General features: G+C 40.2%; 1 protein-coding gene across 1 annotated transcript in view; it reads right to left on the reverse strand.

Annotated features, from left to right (window-relative positions):
• Nucleotides 1-1,491, reverse strand: part of LOC126356127 (cholinesterase-like) — a 50,019-nt gene extending 48,528 nt beyond the window's left edge. The window contains exon 1 of the mRNA XM_050006835.1: nt 1,366-1,491. Within this exon, the coding sequence (XP_049862792.1) occupies nt 1,366-1,428 (63 nt within the window). The 5' untranslated portion in view covers nt 1,429-1,491. The remainder of the gene's footprint in view (nt 1-1,365) is intronic.
• Between the last annotated feature and the right edge of the window lie 15,215 nt (nt 1,492-16,706).

Consider the following 16,706-nt stretch of genomic DNA (forward strand, 5'->3'; position numbering starts at 1 on the left):
ACGTTACCAATGGATTGTCAGAATTATAGTTTGTGTCACTCTCAGTTAGGCATTTTTTTTTCCCCAACCATCTGGTGGCCTATAAAGCGTTCAGTCTCTTCTGGTCGTGGAAACAAAGACTTTAGTGGGTCCAGAATCCGAACTTCGTATTTCTCAGAAAGTCAATACTTCTGCTCCTTTCGAGAAGATCTAACTGCGGAAACCATCACTTCCTAGGTCGCATTAAGTCGTTAAAATCAATATTTATTAACAAAAAGGAAGGATTGTCGATTAACCCTCCCGTCGACATCGAGGTCATTGGAGACTGAAGGCAAGCTCGGATGTGTCAAAGGTAGTATCTGGTCATTTGCCTGGAGCGATTTAGGGAAATCACGAAAAACTAAAATCTAGATGGCAGAACGTGGATTTGAACCTTCGTCCTCCCGAAGACGAGTCCAGCTTACTTATCCCTGCGCTCCGTCTCTTCCCTAACAAGACAGATGACAAAGGAAATGTACAGATCGGCATTATTGATATATTCCTCGGAAGAGTAAACTACTGGGAACTTGTTATGGTTATACAGTAAGGATGTACTAAGGCAATTACCACAGGACTTCTCGATTGTTGACAGTGCCTAAGGTATCGGTGATCGTCATGAAACACAATGTTTGACAGGTCTAACCGAAAATCGAATTATCGATACTGACCAGGAAGTAATATTGTAAACGATTCTTATCCTGTGGCTGACGTCGTACTCTCATATTGCCTGAAAGTTTCGTTGATTGGTTAGATGAAAGACATTTTCAGTATCGAACCTGTTAAGGATAGTATTACTACTGTTTACGTAAATGTGACAATCATTATTTTCAATCAATTACTTCATGACTGCATTTATCTACAAGAAATGAAGCGAAAGTACAAACGCTTACCGTACCACGGAGCAGGACCACAATGCTGAAACAACTACTACAATATCCATGTAATAATTATGAAATGTTGTAATTTGTAGCTAATTTCATTTTTGCAGCTATTGGTCCTTTCATGTTAAGAGTTCTCCTCATCATTACTGTAATACGTCGAACAATTCAGAAAAAATTCAAGTTACAGTAGAGCGTTATGCATTGATAAGCCATTTTTCCTGAACAGGTCATGAGTTTAGGAGAGTACAGATAGCGATTTTTAATATTTCGTTGAAAAATCAGTGTACATCACGAACAGAAACGTATACTTAAAATTTGATCAAGCGTTACTTAAAGTAGATGGAGTGAATTTATCAATCCTCTCAATAAAACCTAGGCTTAACATCTAAATAGGACATATACTGTTTTAAATATTTGCATTAGTTATGGAAGGTGTGAATGAACGTGGAGGAAAGGCGCCCTTTACCATAGCCAACGCTGCAAAGATGGCAAGTAGTAACGACCCCACTGATAAGCTGGGAAATATCATGGTGGCTGCGTTTGCTACGACGGACAGACAATTCTGCTTGTAGCTAACTACCTATAGTGTAGGAGCGACACCTCTAAACCTCCGTAGCGCAACTAATGCTGTCAGGATGTTAGTCAAAGGCGTTTCTAGATTAGATTATTTTGAGTGTCGTGTGTTAACTCAGCAGCCCTAGCGGATAGATAACAGTTTAAGAGGGCAATTACGGCAGAAAAAAGGAATGACAGATATAGATTTTAATCTGTAAGATCACCTCTAATAATCTTTTCATTTCAAGTACTTCAACTTCATCAATTCATTTCTAAAATGTCTCATGATTAGCCTACTCCCATCAACATTTTTTTTCAGTTAGAAACGGAATTTGTCAACTTCGGATCTTCCCCCTGATATGCTTCACACGATCAGTTCGTCCACAGCTTTGCAATCTGTTGACTCATTTGAGCTCAGCGCCTACCTTCACTGTTGAGAAGCTTCTTAAGACAAAGAGATCGTAATCACGTCACCATGAATAGATATTTAGTTTTTGTACTGTTGTAATAAATTATTCAATAAACTTACCTAAGTATTAAAGTTATCTGGATTTGCTTATAGAACACTCTAAAGTATTCAACTTATAGAGTACAGATTGGTGCTCCAGTGATAATCTGACACAAACAGCGTAGCTACAGAATTACAACTACTCGAAAACACTACTCAGATGTCGAGAATCTGTACGAACGTGTGCAGTTAATACATAATCGTTGAAAGGCATCTCCTCATATCTGAATAGGAAATTGAGTCTCATGCTTCTTGACATAGCGTAAGAGAACAATGCGGGAGACACGCACCACCGTACAATGCGAGGTCCTGAAGGAGGTGGTTTGCCGTTGCCTTCCTCCGACCGTAATGGGGATGAATTATGATGATGGAGACTACACAATAACATCCAGTCATCTCGGGGCAGTGAACATCCCTGACCGCGGCGGGAATCGAACCTGGGACCCCGTGCTCGGGAAGCGAGAATGCTACCGCGAGACCACGGGCTGCGGACAGATTCTCATAGGTTGTTTTTAATTTTTACCTCTTACACCTCAGATTAGTAACGTGTCACCCAGTCGCTTCCTAAATACTGCGGCCGCTCGTAGAAAGGTAAGCAGCTCTGAGAGTAGGAGCTGATTACTTGCTAAATGTCTAGAGAACAAACTCACTATTCTATTATATTTTATTGGCACTATAGTGTATAAAGATTTTCAACACTTTTAGTTTGCAGGAAACTTTAACTTAGTAAGAAGATATTTATAGTTAGTCAGTTACATGTTGCCTACATCCTTTGAATGATTGTTTTACTGAAAAGATGCGGAAAGCGTCAGTTTACAGGATATGTACACAAGAATAGTGTTATATTAATGACCACATTATTTTTTAGTCCTACTCATGCAACTACACTTAAAAACAAGGGCTTTCTATTCTTTTTTACAATGTACCAGATTTTAAATAGAAATTCATAAACAGAATAGAATGTGGTTGTCGGGAGGAATGATTTTATGTCAGATTTAAAACTTATAAGACATTTTATGTTATAGGGCAAATTTTCAAGAATTTTACTTATTGCGTTTTGAAGTCATGTCTGAACAACACAGAGCTTTAAAAATGAGTTTAGGTAATTAGTTCCTCTACTGATGTAGGTATGCACATCACTGTTCTTCTCAAATAGTGATGTGTTTTTTATGATGAATTCCATTAGGAAACACATGTACTGTCACAGTATATTTGAAATGCCTAACTTCTTGAAGAGGTACCTGCGTGACGACTATGCCTTAACACCACATATTATTCTTATCACCCAGTTTTGTACAATCCATACTTTTTTTCTAAGTGGTGAGTACACCAAAGAGCTGTTCCATACGACATTACTGACTGAACATATGCAAAATATGTCTGGATGTCGATTAGTTCGTTTCCAAGAGTAGCAGTTATAAAAGAGTAGGAAATATGTTTCTTACAGTTCAATTTTTTATCAGTATGTACACTTAAAAATATGGAGCATCCTGCCCTACTTACTGGAAGTTGTTCATGCCCTGCAACAGTTGTTGGCTTGACTATTTGTGCTATGTGACTGAATATAGTGTGTTCCCCCAAAATTTTCAGAGAACCACATAATAATTCTTTGATAAAACGTGGATAACCATGTCTTCTGTTACTTTCTTGCTAATGGGATTCATAATAACACTATCGTTGTTAGGAAAAAGTACGAATTCTGATTGTTGACAGTGAAGTGGGAAGTCATTGATGTACATAAGGAATAGGAATGGACCCATTATTGAACCCTGTGGAACTTTCTTTGTGTTTTTCTCCAGTCACTACAGTTTTCTATCCTTTCAACATTTAATTATTCTAACCAGCATTTTGTATTGTGTTTGTTAAGCATTATACCAAACAGTGTGGTTTGAAGCCATCAGTTTAATAAAATTTGAGTTTCCTATGAGTATAACACGATCAAAACTATCAAACATCTTGGAAAAATTACAGAAATACAATTGTTGATGTTTTATTATTTAAGATTTCTAATACTTTGTGAGCGATTATATAAATGGCAATATAAGTCCAGCAACTATCTGGATTCAGAATTGTGGTATTCTAAGTTAACTGCCTGCACTTAAGTGTGAGGCTACTCTTGAGTATATTACGTTTTGAATACTTTGCGAAAAGGAAACTATATGGCGACTGTTAAGCACTTCTTGTCACCTTTAATATGAAGAGATTTAACGATTGTATATTTTAACCTGTCTGAAAAAAACTTCTTGTATCAGTGATGTGTTACATATGTTACTAAGGACATTACTTATTAAGTTAAGACAATTTTTCACTATTCCATCTGAAATTGCATCAACACCACTCGAGCTGATGATTTTAGAATTATCGAAATTCTAAGAATTTTCGTAAAGTTGTAGTTGCTGCTTCTAGTTGCTTTAGTTTTGTGGGATTCCGTTTTCAGTGTATTCTCTTACTTCTTCAGTTGAACTATTTAATCCTATGTTTTATTTTCTGACTGAGAAATTAAATAACAGTTTTCATAGATCTAGTTTCAAAACTCCCTTAGTAGCGACATACTTTCAAAACGCCTTTCATCCCCATTACGCCCCCTTAGGAGTGGAATTTCGGCCAATCAATTGTTTAGCGATGCCTAAATTGTAAGATCCACACAATGTCCAAACATCAAGTTCTTATCCTCAGCGGTATTGGCTGAACGATGATGAGTCAGTGAATCAGGCTGATCCTGTTTCACCCCCTTAGGCCGCACAATTTCCATAAAACTGTTAAAAGCGCATTCTTTCATCTCCAACCGAGGAGCCAAACACTAAGTTTCAAAGATTCAGCTTCAAAAATGCTTTCACAATGAAATATTTTCCTAAAACACTTCACACCCTTTTTCACCTCCTTAGGAGTTGAATGTACAAAAAGAGTGACATGCGTATGTTTACTTGTAACAGAGAAGCCAAATACAGATTTTCATAGCTTTAGTTTTAAAAATGCTTTCGTAATAAAAAGTTTCACAAAAAATCTCCCCTCCTTTTTCACCCCAGGTTGGAATTTCGGAAAACGTCTTCTTAAACTACCCCTACAGTATAAGAACCACAGCTTCTCCAAATTTCAAAATTCTATACTTTGCAGTTTGGGTTGAGCGATGATGCCTTTTATACGAATATGTACAGATAATGGATCTGTAGTGAGGTGTTTGTAATAACATCTCATTTCACGAATGTGTGTTGTAGATTATTATTTACAGATTAATGTTTCAATTGGACAACGTTACTTACCTAATGAGACAAGTGCAACTGAAACATGATGTCAACTGATCAACGCTGAAACACATAAGAGACATCTGTAACGGACACCCATATTCAGAAATAGGTATTAAATGTTGTGCCCAGTACAAATGTGCCCATACCATCGACGCATTCTGTGGTCGTATCTGCCACAGATGGCCGCGTATTGTGCAATTCAGAGCGGGTAACCCTCTAAACTCCACTTCCTGGGCCGTCGCGTGGACGGCCCTCACATTTCACCTACTGCTTCCGCGTCCTTCAACTCGTTTCCATAGTTACTCAGTCGTACGCTAACAACCGACAAACCTCCCGCTAACAGCTGAGCATTTTCGCAGTTCCCGAGATGCTCTTTCCCAGGCGCCACATTGTAATAGCTTTCTCTTTCATTACATCCCTTGTGGATGGGGAACTGAAACTATGATTTATTTGGTGTTTTATGTAGGTATGATATGCAGCCAGTAGCTAGTCTTGGAACTCCAGTAGGCTCAACATCATATAAGTGTTTTGTCCGCACTGTGTGCAGCCCGACGCTAGGGTCATGGTGCCACCTGAACAAAGGGACGTTTAGAGACAAGTTAACGCAAAGTCTTCGGACATTTAAATTGCTCTCTCTCGAGATACTAAAAACAAATTAATTAAATTAACATATAATTAGCTAGTACGCCCCCACAAACACACTCACACACACACACATACACACTGTATTTAGGGGCGCTTGGCCTCACAGTAATCAAAAACTACATAGTAGCCGAAAGCTGTGAACGTGCCTCGATTAATTGCAATGTAAGTAACCCACAGCTATCTTATCCTTTCGTATATATTGACATAAAATATGCCAAAATTTCCGATGTTTCGTCCAGCTGCACGTGGTCCTGAAAGTACCGTTCCTGTAACATCCCCATCTGTTGAAGAGTCTGCAGTTGTTCCACAAATTAGTTAGTGATGCATTTCCTTTTATCCCATTCATTAGATGTTTAAGGACCTACTGTGTGATATGCTGAAAAGCAGGTGGAACACTTTACAATTTTACCTGCAATAGTAGCTGCACTGCTCCACATTACTAGCAAAATTTGTTTTGAGCAATAAAATTGCAGGAAACAAGGTGTTAAAATAATAAGCGTTAGTAACATCGAAGAAAATAGTAGAGAGGTAGGAAAGGGGCCATCTGCAGATTTTGTTTTGCTGTTAAAACGAAATATAATGTGAAACTTATGGTTCATGTTGTTGCTATTCCAGGTAAAGGAGCATCAGTAGAAGCATGGAACCTGTCCCTCCTGAAGTGGTATACAAACTTATGTTTTCTTGTATTTCTAAATAATATACATCATCAGTGACTGCGTGTATTCGTTTCTACTGCCTAAGACGTATTACTGGTTATTACTTGTAGTGCATACCGGTTACACTATTTGTGTTGCTAATCTAGACTTAGTTGTGCCTGTTGTGCGTGTTGTGTTATGTTGCATGTTGGTGTGCACGACGCTGTTCTCTTAACCACTGTCACAAGCAGGAAGGGAGTCTAGGAACTTAAACTTCATGCTCCTCCTATCTGTTTGGCATAGTACTTAGATGTAATGGTTGTTTCATTATATACCTTAGTCGTTCTCCTCTACATTATTTAGTTATCACATTTAAAGTGAAGTTTACATATATGGCCTAGTCATTTGCCATATCTGCTTTACTTATTATGTTATTTACTATTATGTTATTTATGTATTTTACGAGGTATATATGTTATGAGCCTACGTCTGATGCTGTTGCTGTGTTTTTGTCGTTTTCTGTGTCTCCATCTACATCAGTGTCTGTGTCTGAGTTTGTGTCCTCCCATAGATCCTGCCGTCATGCTTTTTATATGCCTGTTCGATATTTTCAGTATTGATTTTCCGCTCTATAGATGTCATGCAGTGGTATTGTACCTTTGCCCAGCGCACGCCATTTGTCCGGTTCTCGCTCCGTTTGTTTGATGTCACTGTATTCTGTCACGGGTCTTACACGTATGAAGGTGTTGCAATGTAATGCTACTTGCTCAGCGGACCCATGTACTCCATATGACATATGTGCATGTAGCGCTCCGGCTAAGGCCTACTCGTTTCATATGGCAAGTAGATCAGGCTAACATCAGGCTAACATTTACGTTAATAGAGCCAGATAGTAAATATCAGACCATCTAGAATTGACGTAGAATATACTGTCATTATCTTCCAAACCTTCGCATTACAGCCATATTTTTACAGTTTCTGAGCGTAAATTTAATATAAAGTTATAATTTTAATTCATTGATGATAGGCACTCCTCTTGTTGAATATGAAAAGCACAAAATACGTAACTTAAATTTTATCCCCCTCCCCTTCCACCTTTTCTCTCCCGCTGTGGCCAGTGGCATTACATGCGTGGGTCGACGTCATCACGCTTTCAACCAGTCACTGTGGGGCCATGGGGCACTGACGTTTCGACCACTGGCGTCCAATCTCGGCCCCCCACAACCTCAAGCAGTTTTTCAGTTTTTATGAATCGATAGCAAGAGCTCTCTCATCTCTTTATCGTCTGTATGTACAGTCGTGGAAAAACGAGCGAGACCTCTCGCCTTTTCGTTATGCTGATCCGCACAGCTTTAGAGTCTGCTTACACAGCATAACAGGCAAGGCGACGAAGTGCTACCAACATACTTTGCACAGGAGTGAAATTGAAAAACTTTCCGAACTTTGTCAGACTGTTTTCAATCATGTGTAAGACTATACTAATGCTGATTAGTTAAAAACAACATGTCAATATAAGATATAAATGAAAGAAGAAACGCTAATGAGTATGAAGTGTAGTAATAAAAATGAATTTCTGCTTATCGAGATCACATAACTATTTTAGTAAGACAAAGCGCATACCTCATAAATTGGTAAGAGATGGAACGGATCCCCCGTGGTACACAAAAAAGGTCCGAACGCTGTTGCAGAGGCAACGGAAAAAGCATGCGAAGTTCAGAAGAACGCGAAATCCCGAAGATGGGCTAAAATCTACAGACGCGCGAAATTTGGCACCGACTTCGATGCGAGATGCCTTTAATAGGTTCCACAACGAAACATTGTCTCGAAATTTGGTAGAAAATCCAAAGAAATTCTGGTCGTATGTAAAGTACACAAGCGGCAAGACGCAGTCAATACCTTCGCTGCGCAGTTCCGATGGTACTGTTACCGACGACTGTGCCGCTAAAGCGGAGTTATTGAACGCAGTTTTCCGAAATTCCTTCACCGGGGAAGACGAATGGAATATTCCAGAATTTGAAACACGAACATCTGATAGCATGAGTTTGTTAGAAGTAGATACCTTAGGGTTGCGAAACAACTCAAATCGCTTGATACGGACCAGTCTTCAAGTCCAGATTGTATACCGATTAGGTTCCTTTCAGATTTCGTTGATACAATAGCTCCCTACTTAGCACTCATATACAACCGCTCGCTCACCGATAGATCTGTACCTACAGATTGGAAAATTGCGCAGGTCGCACCAGTGTTTAAGAAGGGTAGTAGGAGTAATCCATTTAACTACAGACCTATATCATTGACGTCGGTTTGCAGTAGGGTTTTGGAGCATATACCGTATTAAAACATTATGAATCACCTCGAAGGGAACGATCTATTGACACGTAATCAGCATGGCTTCAGAAAACATCGCTCTTGTGCAACGCAGCTAGCTCTTTATTTGCACGAAGTAATGGCCGCTATCGACAGGGGATCTCAAGTTGATTCCGTATTTCTAGATTTCCGGAAAGCTTTTGACACCGTTCCTCACAAGCGACTTCTAATCAAGCTGCGGAGCTATGGGGTATCGTCTCAGTTGTGCTACTGGATTCGTGATTTCCTGTCAGGAAGGTCGCAGTTCGTAGTAATAGACGGCAAATCATCGAGTAAAACTGAAGTGATATCAGGTGTTCCTCAGGGAAGCGTCCTGGGACCTCTGCTGTTCCTGAACTGTATAAATGACCTGGGTGACAATCTGAGCAGTTCTCTTAGATTGTTCGCAGATGATGCTGTAATTTACCGTCTAGTAAGGTCATCCGAAGACCAGTATCAGTTGCAAAGCGATTTAGAAAAGATTGCTGTATGGTGTGTCAGGTGGCAGTTGACGCTAAATAACGAAAAGTGTGAGATGATCCACATGAGTTCCAAAAGAAATCCGTTGGAATTCGATTACTCGATAAATAGTACAATTCTCAAGGCTGTCAATTCAACTAAGTACCTGGGTGTTAAAATTACGAACAACTTCAGTTGGAAGGACCACATAGATAATATTGTGGAGAAGGCGAGCCAAGGGTTGCGTTTCATTAGCAGGACACTTAGAAGATGCATCAAGTTCACTAAAGAGACAGCTTACACTACACTCGTTCGTCCTCTGTTAGAATATTGCTGCACGGTGTGGGATCCTTACGAGGTGGGACTGACGGAGGACATCGAAAGGGTGCAGAAAAGGGCAGCTCGTTTTGTATTATCACGTAATAGGGGAGAGAGTGTGGCAGATATGATACACGAGTTGAGATGGAAGTCATTACAGCAAAGACGTTTTTCGTCGCGGCGAAACCTTTATACGAAATTTCAGTCACCAACTTTCTCTTCCGAATGCGAAAATATTTTGTTGAGCCCAACCTACATAGGTAGGAATGATCATCAAAATAAAATAAGAGAAATCAGAACTCGAACAGAAAGGTTTAGGTGTTCGTTTTTCCCTCGCTTTGTTCGGGAGTGGAATAGTAGAGAGATAGTATGATTGTGGTTCGATGAACCCTCTGCCAAGCACTTAAATGTGAATTGCAGAGTAGTCATGTAGATGCAGAAGTACCCCGGATCGTTACGAATTAGCAAAATATTATGTGCATTCGGCCGCGAAACGGTCTGTGTCAACATTCAGACTAGTGATACTGGATTATCGTTGCTGACCTACTACCATGAAAGTGTGCAAATTTAGCAATGCCTGAAGATTCATAACGAAATTCAGTTAAAAATCATTCAGTGACACACTTAAGTCAATTCAATTATTGACAGAAGCGGGAACAGTAGGCAGTAACAAGTATAAAGTTCTACAAGAGTTTCATATTGACATCCATAGGGCGCCGATACAGAATAAAGATAGCAATAAAACGTATTGGGGCACGAGAATTTCTAAACATTTCTTAATGATAGCCTACCTGCCTCCTGCCTTGCCTGTTTGCTGTGTAGCAGACTTTAAAGCTGTGCAGATCAGCGTAACTAAAAGGCGAGGGGTCTCGCTCGTTTTGTCCACGACTGTACGTCCAGGCTTCATATCCTCACTTCACAAAATTCTTGCATTAGGATACATATGGTTCAATTTTTGCAATTTTTACTCCACATACTTTCTATTGCTAAATTATTTATTTTTTGTTCTTCTACTTCTTTATTAGCCATTTTCTTATTTTCTGCTTCATTTGGAATTGTTGCTAAACCACCAGCGAACCAGTGAACCAATAGTTGTAAGATATGGAAATGGAGCTAATAGTAATGGTAAAAAACCCACCTTCATGGTTTGCTAGTCGACAAACTTCTTTCTTGTTTGTTAGATAGTCGATAGTCTTTTTCAGAACTGCCGTACCTAATGTAATAAGTACATCTCCACCTTTTCTTTCTCTCCATATCTTTTTCATTCATCAGTTAAAACTTGATCAGTACTATGGAACTGTTCATTATTTAGTTAATTTTAATTGATTTTGGTTTAGCCTTGCCACTAAGTAGCTGAGTATCACCAATACTAAAGTTATTCACTTATAAAGGTAAAATATTTATAGGGACTAATAATTTTACAATCCTAAATCATTTTCATCAACATATAAACACATACCTAATTTTCGTTTTTCAATACATTACTCCTCTAACTGCAGTTGCAGCTATTTTTTTCTCCTAATGAAGCACCACTGGGATGCATTCTTTCTTTTGCAATTAACTGAAGTTCTTTATCAGTTTCATGTCTAGATTCTAAATCTTCATAATCACAATAGGCGATATCTCGTTGTTTGCATGTTTCATCTAATTAATTTACTCCTGGGTCACATCTAGTTAATACGTCATCTAATTTGGTGCCAGGACCACAGTGATTATTATTGAGCAAGATGCATTTCAAATGGAAGTTTGTTCATTAGTATATTTACTAATCCCTCACCATTTTTCCAAAATGCGTGACGAAGATTATTCAAAAATCTCATTAAATATGGCATTCCTTTAGTATTATTGATAATAAAATGAAATACTAAAATGTGAAGAAAACAAATAAAATCACGAAATAGCATTTTTACAATGAACTTTGTCATTCAGATTCCAACTATATATCTACGAACTGCGATCGACTACTATTTGCTCCTGGAGTACCCCAGGCCAGAAGTGGGCTGATCACCCGAGCAATGGGGATCATCAATCATTAAGTTGCTCTTGTTCCATCTCCGCTCTTCAATTAAAGACGATGGGACCAGATACAAGGACAGGTACCGGGACTTCGAGATGGCCCTCGAAAAAAACCAGAGGGAAAATGAAATAGAGTAACATCAGGAAAAAGCCCTCTGGGTTTCCTTCATATGACACCGAGGATTTTTGGACTTATGAAAACGAATTTTTTATTTAAGTTACTTCTAACTGCCCAGTTAAATAATGAAATACACTGAACTGGAGAGCGAGTAAATTTTAATATCAATTATTCCTTGTGAGAATGAACTGAGTTGTTTTCTTATGTGTATCTATTAAAAAAATTAATTTTAAGATGCGACCACTGAGTGACGCGCGTTTCTTCGGCTCGCGAGTTTTTCCGCTCATTGAAGGTGTTACAAAGAAGTGCGGCAGTCCACAACGTGTGCATCCGACTAAACAAGTGTTACTTGCCGTGGTGTATTGTTCTCCGTTGATTACCACAAGTGATAAGTGATAAGTGAGTGAAAAATGGGAAGAGCACGAGTAAGCGGCAGCAGGCGAGGCTACAGGGGCGCAGGCAGCGCGGGCGCCCGGTCTCCGGCGGCAGGTGAGGCCCCGCTTCCCGACCATGGGGAGCTCGTCCGGTCCCAGGTGAGTGCGGCGCTGCACAGCAAAGACACGCTAGACGTAATCGTCCAATCCATCACGGACTCCGTGACGGCCGCGGTCATGGGCAAACTGCAAGAGTCTGTCGGGCGCAACAGCACCGAAATCCAGTCTCTTAGAAAGTCCCTGGCCGCACAAGAGAAAAAAGCCGCCGAGCTAGAAGCTAAACTGTCTGCTGCCACCGATGAAATTGAGCAGTATCAGCGAAGGAACAGCTTGCGCTTGTTCGGGGTAGCTGAAAACGATCGCGAAAACACCGACGACCTGGCCATTAGCCTCGTGCGTGAGAAACTTGGTGTGCAGATCGACGTGGCCGATATTGACAGAAGCCATCGTGTTGAACGCAGGATACCAGGCGCCACGAAACCCAGGCCCATAATAATTAAATTTGTGTCTTACCGGAAAAGAGCTGAAGTGTTTGCTCAGAAAAGAAAACTCGCCAACAGTGGAGTTACCCTGAGGGAAGATCTGACGCGCGAAAGACTAAAAGTTTTGAACGCTGCGATCACACAGTTCGGCCTTCAAAATGTATGGACCCAGGACGGCAGGATCGTAGTTAAGACGGAAGGAGGGAGGAAAACGGTGACGAACATGTTCGAACTGAAAGACTGAGCGAAATCTCGCGAGACACAAAGTCTCATATTGTAATCTGTCTAATGTAAGTTAATTTTTATTCTTTCTTTTAATTTTTTTAGCTTAAATACTGCTCCGTTATTTCTATAAGTACCATAAGTACTCTATTTAAAATCAGTCAATTGTTTCACAAAAATATTGTTTCTTTATTTGTCTATCATAAGTGCTCATGTATATTCATATTGTCAGTCAAATGGGAATTAACATTCTCCATTAACAGGAATCTCCTTACAACCGCCTTTCTATATCTGTTATTTTCATCTTCGCCACTACCACTACTACTACTATTATCTTTCCCGTAACCACTACTGCCAGTTTCCATCTTTCTTTTCGCTCCCTTCTCTGATACTTCCAGCGTGTTTTTCACCTTTAGTCCACAGACGCTTGAGTCAGTCACGACCTTGGACACACCTGTAAATATGTCTTCCCCCGTGAAATCCAGCTTTTGTCCCTCTTCCGGCCAGCAGGTAAACAGAGCGCGCTCGGTCCTACAGGCGGCCACAATGGGACGGACCTGTTCAGGCGGCGGGCTCTTTGTGGCCCACGTGAACGCGCAGTCGTTAACGGCTCACTTCGACGAGTTGTGTGACCTGTTCTGCCAATCGCTGTTCCACATTATCCTCGTCTCAGAAACTTGGTTGAAACCAAACATCTCTTCCGACGCTATCCGAATCGCTGGTTACTCTCTCCTAAGGACAGATCGTGAAACACCACGCGGGGGTGGTGTGGGTGCCTATGTTCACTCTGATCTGACACCTACTGTACTATGCACATCGGATGCAAAGGGCGAAGGAGAAGCAGAGTTCTTGTTTTTCGAAACAAATACATCAAATCAGAAACTGCTAATTGCAGTAATCTATAAATCTCCAAACGTCGGTGCCATGTCCTCCTTTCAGTCTGCCCTGTCCTCATTCGTGACACAGTATGAACACATAATTATTATGGGCGACACAGACATCGACTTACAGATAAAATCTCCCTCTGCCGAAAAACTAAGGCGACTGTTCCACTCCAATGATATGAGTTTAACACCGCTTGACCCAACTCATCACACGCCACACAGCCACACACTCATAGATATAATAGCAACAAAGCGACCAGATAAAATAATCCGCGCCAATCAGACATCCGCTCCGGGACTTAAATTACTCAATGCATACTACCAAAGAAAAATCTCACCTGGTAACCTACAGAAACTTAAAAAATGTTAACCATGACGCTCTTCAAAAGGATTGCTCAGACATCCCTTGGCATGATATAAGCAATGAACCGACCTTAGACGGAAAAATTCGGCAATTATGTAGCAAAATTATTGCACTGTATGATAAACATGCTCCTCAACGCACTGTCAAGGTAAAGAGAGCTCCCGCTCCGTGGCTCACCACTGTATTACGCCAGTTAATGAATAAACGTGATGCTGCACACAGGGCCTTCAAGCGTAACCCAACTCCCGAAGCGTACGAAGCTTATAGGAAACTCCGAAACAGAACCAAGCAAAGCGTGAGGAATGCCAAAATCAGACATGCCCTCTCTGTCGTATGCGGCATATCAAAACCAGCTGCACTGTGGAAAAAGCTGCGCAGTTTCGGCATAGGGAAGCGAAGATATGACGCTGTTTATCAAGAATCTGCAGAAGAATTAAACGATTTCTTCTCAACAGCTGTAAACTGCCACGCAGCGACAAATAACCAGCCCCAAGATATCAATCTCTCGAGAGACAAGTTTTTCCTAAAACATGTCACTACCGGCACAGTACATAAGGCAATTATGAGAATCTCTTCCGAGGCAGTAGGGAATGATGGAGTGAGCATTGGCATGATTAAAAACGTCGTAGACACTATTATTCCAGTTATCACAGACATCTTCAACCTGTCTCTTGTCAGTAGTATATATCCTACTGAGTGGAAGGAAAGTTTAATCCAGCCTATACCGAATACTGACAACCCTAAGTCGCCTGGTGACTACAGGCCGATCAGCATACTACCTGCAATATCTAAAGCCCTAGAATACATCATCCATGAACAGCTGACGGATTACCTCAAAACTCATAACATCCATGACAAATATCAGTCAGGCTTTCGAAAGCACCATAGTACAGCAACTGCATTAATCAAAGTAACTGATGACATTAAACATGCTATGGACAGACGTGAAGCTACTATCCTAACACTGCTTGACTTTAGCAAGGCTTTTGACACAGTTGACTTCGATATATTACTAATTAAAATGAAACAGCTGAATTTCTCAATCAGCGCAATACACTGGTTCAACAGCTACCTCAAAAACAGAAGTCAACAAGTCGTTTGTGGGTCGGAAAAGTCGTCATGGAAAAGCGTGCGCTCTGGAATTCCCCAAGGCTCCGTCCTTGGTCCACTACTCTTCTCACTGTACATTAATGATATTTCTTCAGTGATTCACTCCTGCAACTACCATCTATATGCCGACGACATCCAACTGTACATAAGTGCAAGCCCCAAAAACATTGCTGACGCAGTAGCAAGTATGAACGCAGATCTTTGCTCTGTTTCTCGATGGGCACGGAACCTAGGTCTGAAACTAAACCCCAAGAAATCCCAAGTCATACTTATATCTCAACCAAAGTTAATCAGCCGGTACTTTCGCGAAACAGCCCCTCGAATACTCCTCAATGGTACCCAACTACAATACCAAAAAACAGTAAAAGACCTTGGAATAATCTTGGATGAACACCTGAACTGGGAAGAACAAACAGTCACAGCTTGCCGGAAATCGCTCGCCTCCCTACATGCAATTCAAAAATTTAGAAAAATATTTCCAACCCATGTTAAACAAAAATTAGTCCAAACACTAGTCTTGCCTAATCTTTACTACTGTGATGTAGTTCAACACGGCACAAATAGTGAAAATTCTAGATGTCTCGAGCTAGTGATGAATGCTTGCGTTAAATACGTGTGCAATATTCGGTTGCATGATCATATCAGTCCTTCATACTCCCAGCTAGGTTGGATACGCCCACACAAGGCACGCGATCTCCACACGATGTGCTTACTTCATCGATTTCTTACCCACTGGTGCCCCCAATACTTATCTTCTCACTTTAAACACCTATCATCATTTCACAATCGCAATACCAGATCGGATACGTCTAGCATCTTGGCTGTACCTTTACATAACACAAAATCTTTCTCCGTGTCATTCTCCATCTCAGCCATACGACTATGGAACGCGCTCCCCTGTGATCTGCGTCTTATCCAGAACTACTCAACATTCAAGAGGGAACTCAAGACTTACATATTAGGGACGGTATAGCCACCATTGTTGTGCCCCTCCCATCTCTTTCTTTCTCCTCTCCATCACAGCTTCGAATTTTACCATTCTTTTTCTCTTCCTCTAACCTATCTACCTCTTATATATCTCTTTCACCCCATTCTATCGTCTTATGTCTCTGCTCGATGAGAATAACTCACAAGCTGCAAGAATATAACGTGAAAATTCCCAACTAACAATGGGACTGACTTTCACAAAAGAAAAGTATGTTTACTTTCATATACATAGTCACCATTATTATTATTATTATTATTATTATTATTATTATTATTATTATTATTATCATTATTATTCTTGATTGTTATAACTATTTTTATTGTTATAATTATCACTGTACTACTGTTATAATCTCTATTTTTTTCTTTAACATCAATACTGCATAATACGTTAAATGTCCTTTATGTTATTTAGAAACTGTAACTCGTTCAATCTGAGTATGCCTGGTTAGGTGTAAGAGAGGGCCTGAAGGCCCTAA

The sequence above is a fragment of the Schistocerca gregaria genome, chromosome 3, assembly GCF_023897955.1.
Source record: "Schistocerca gregaria isolate iqSchGreg1 chromosome 3, iqSchGreg1.2, whole genome shotgun sequence".
NCBI classification, from domain to species: domain Eukaryota; kingdom Metazoa; phylum Arthropoda; class Insecta; order Orthoptera; family Acrididae; genus Schistocerca; species Schistocerca gregaria.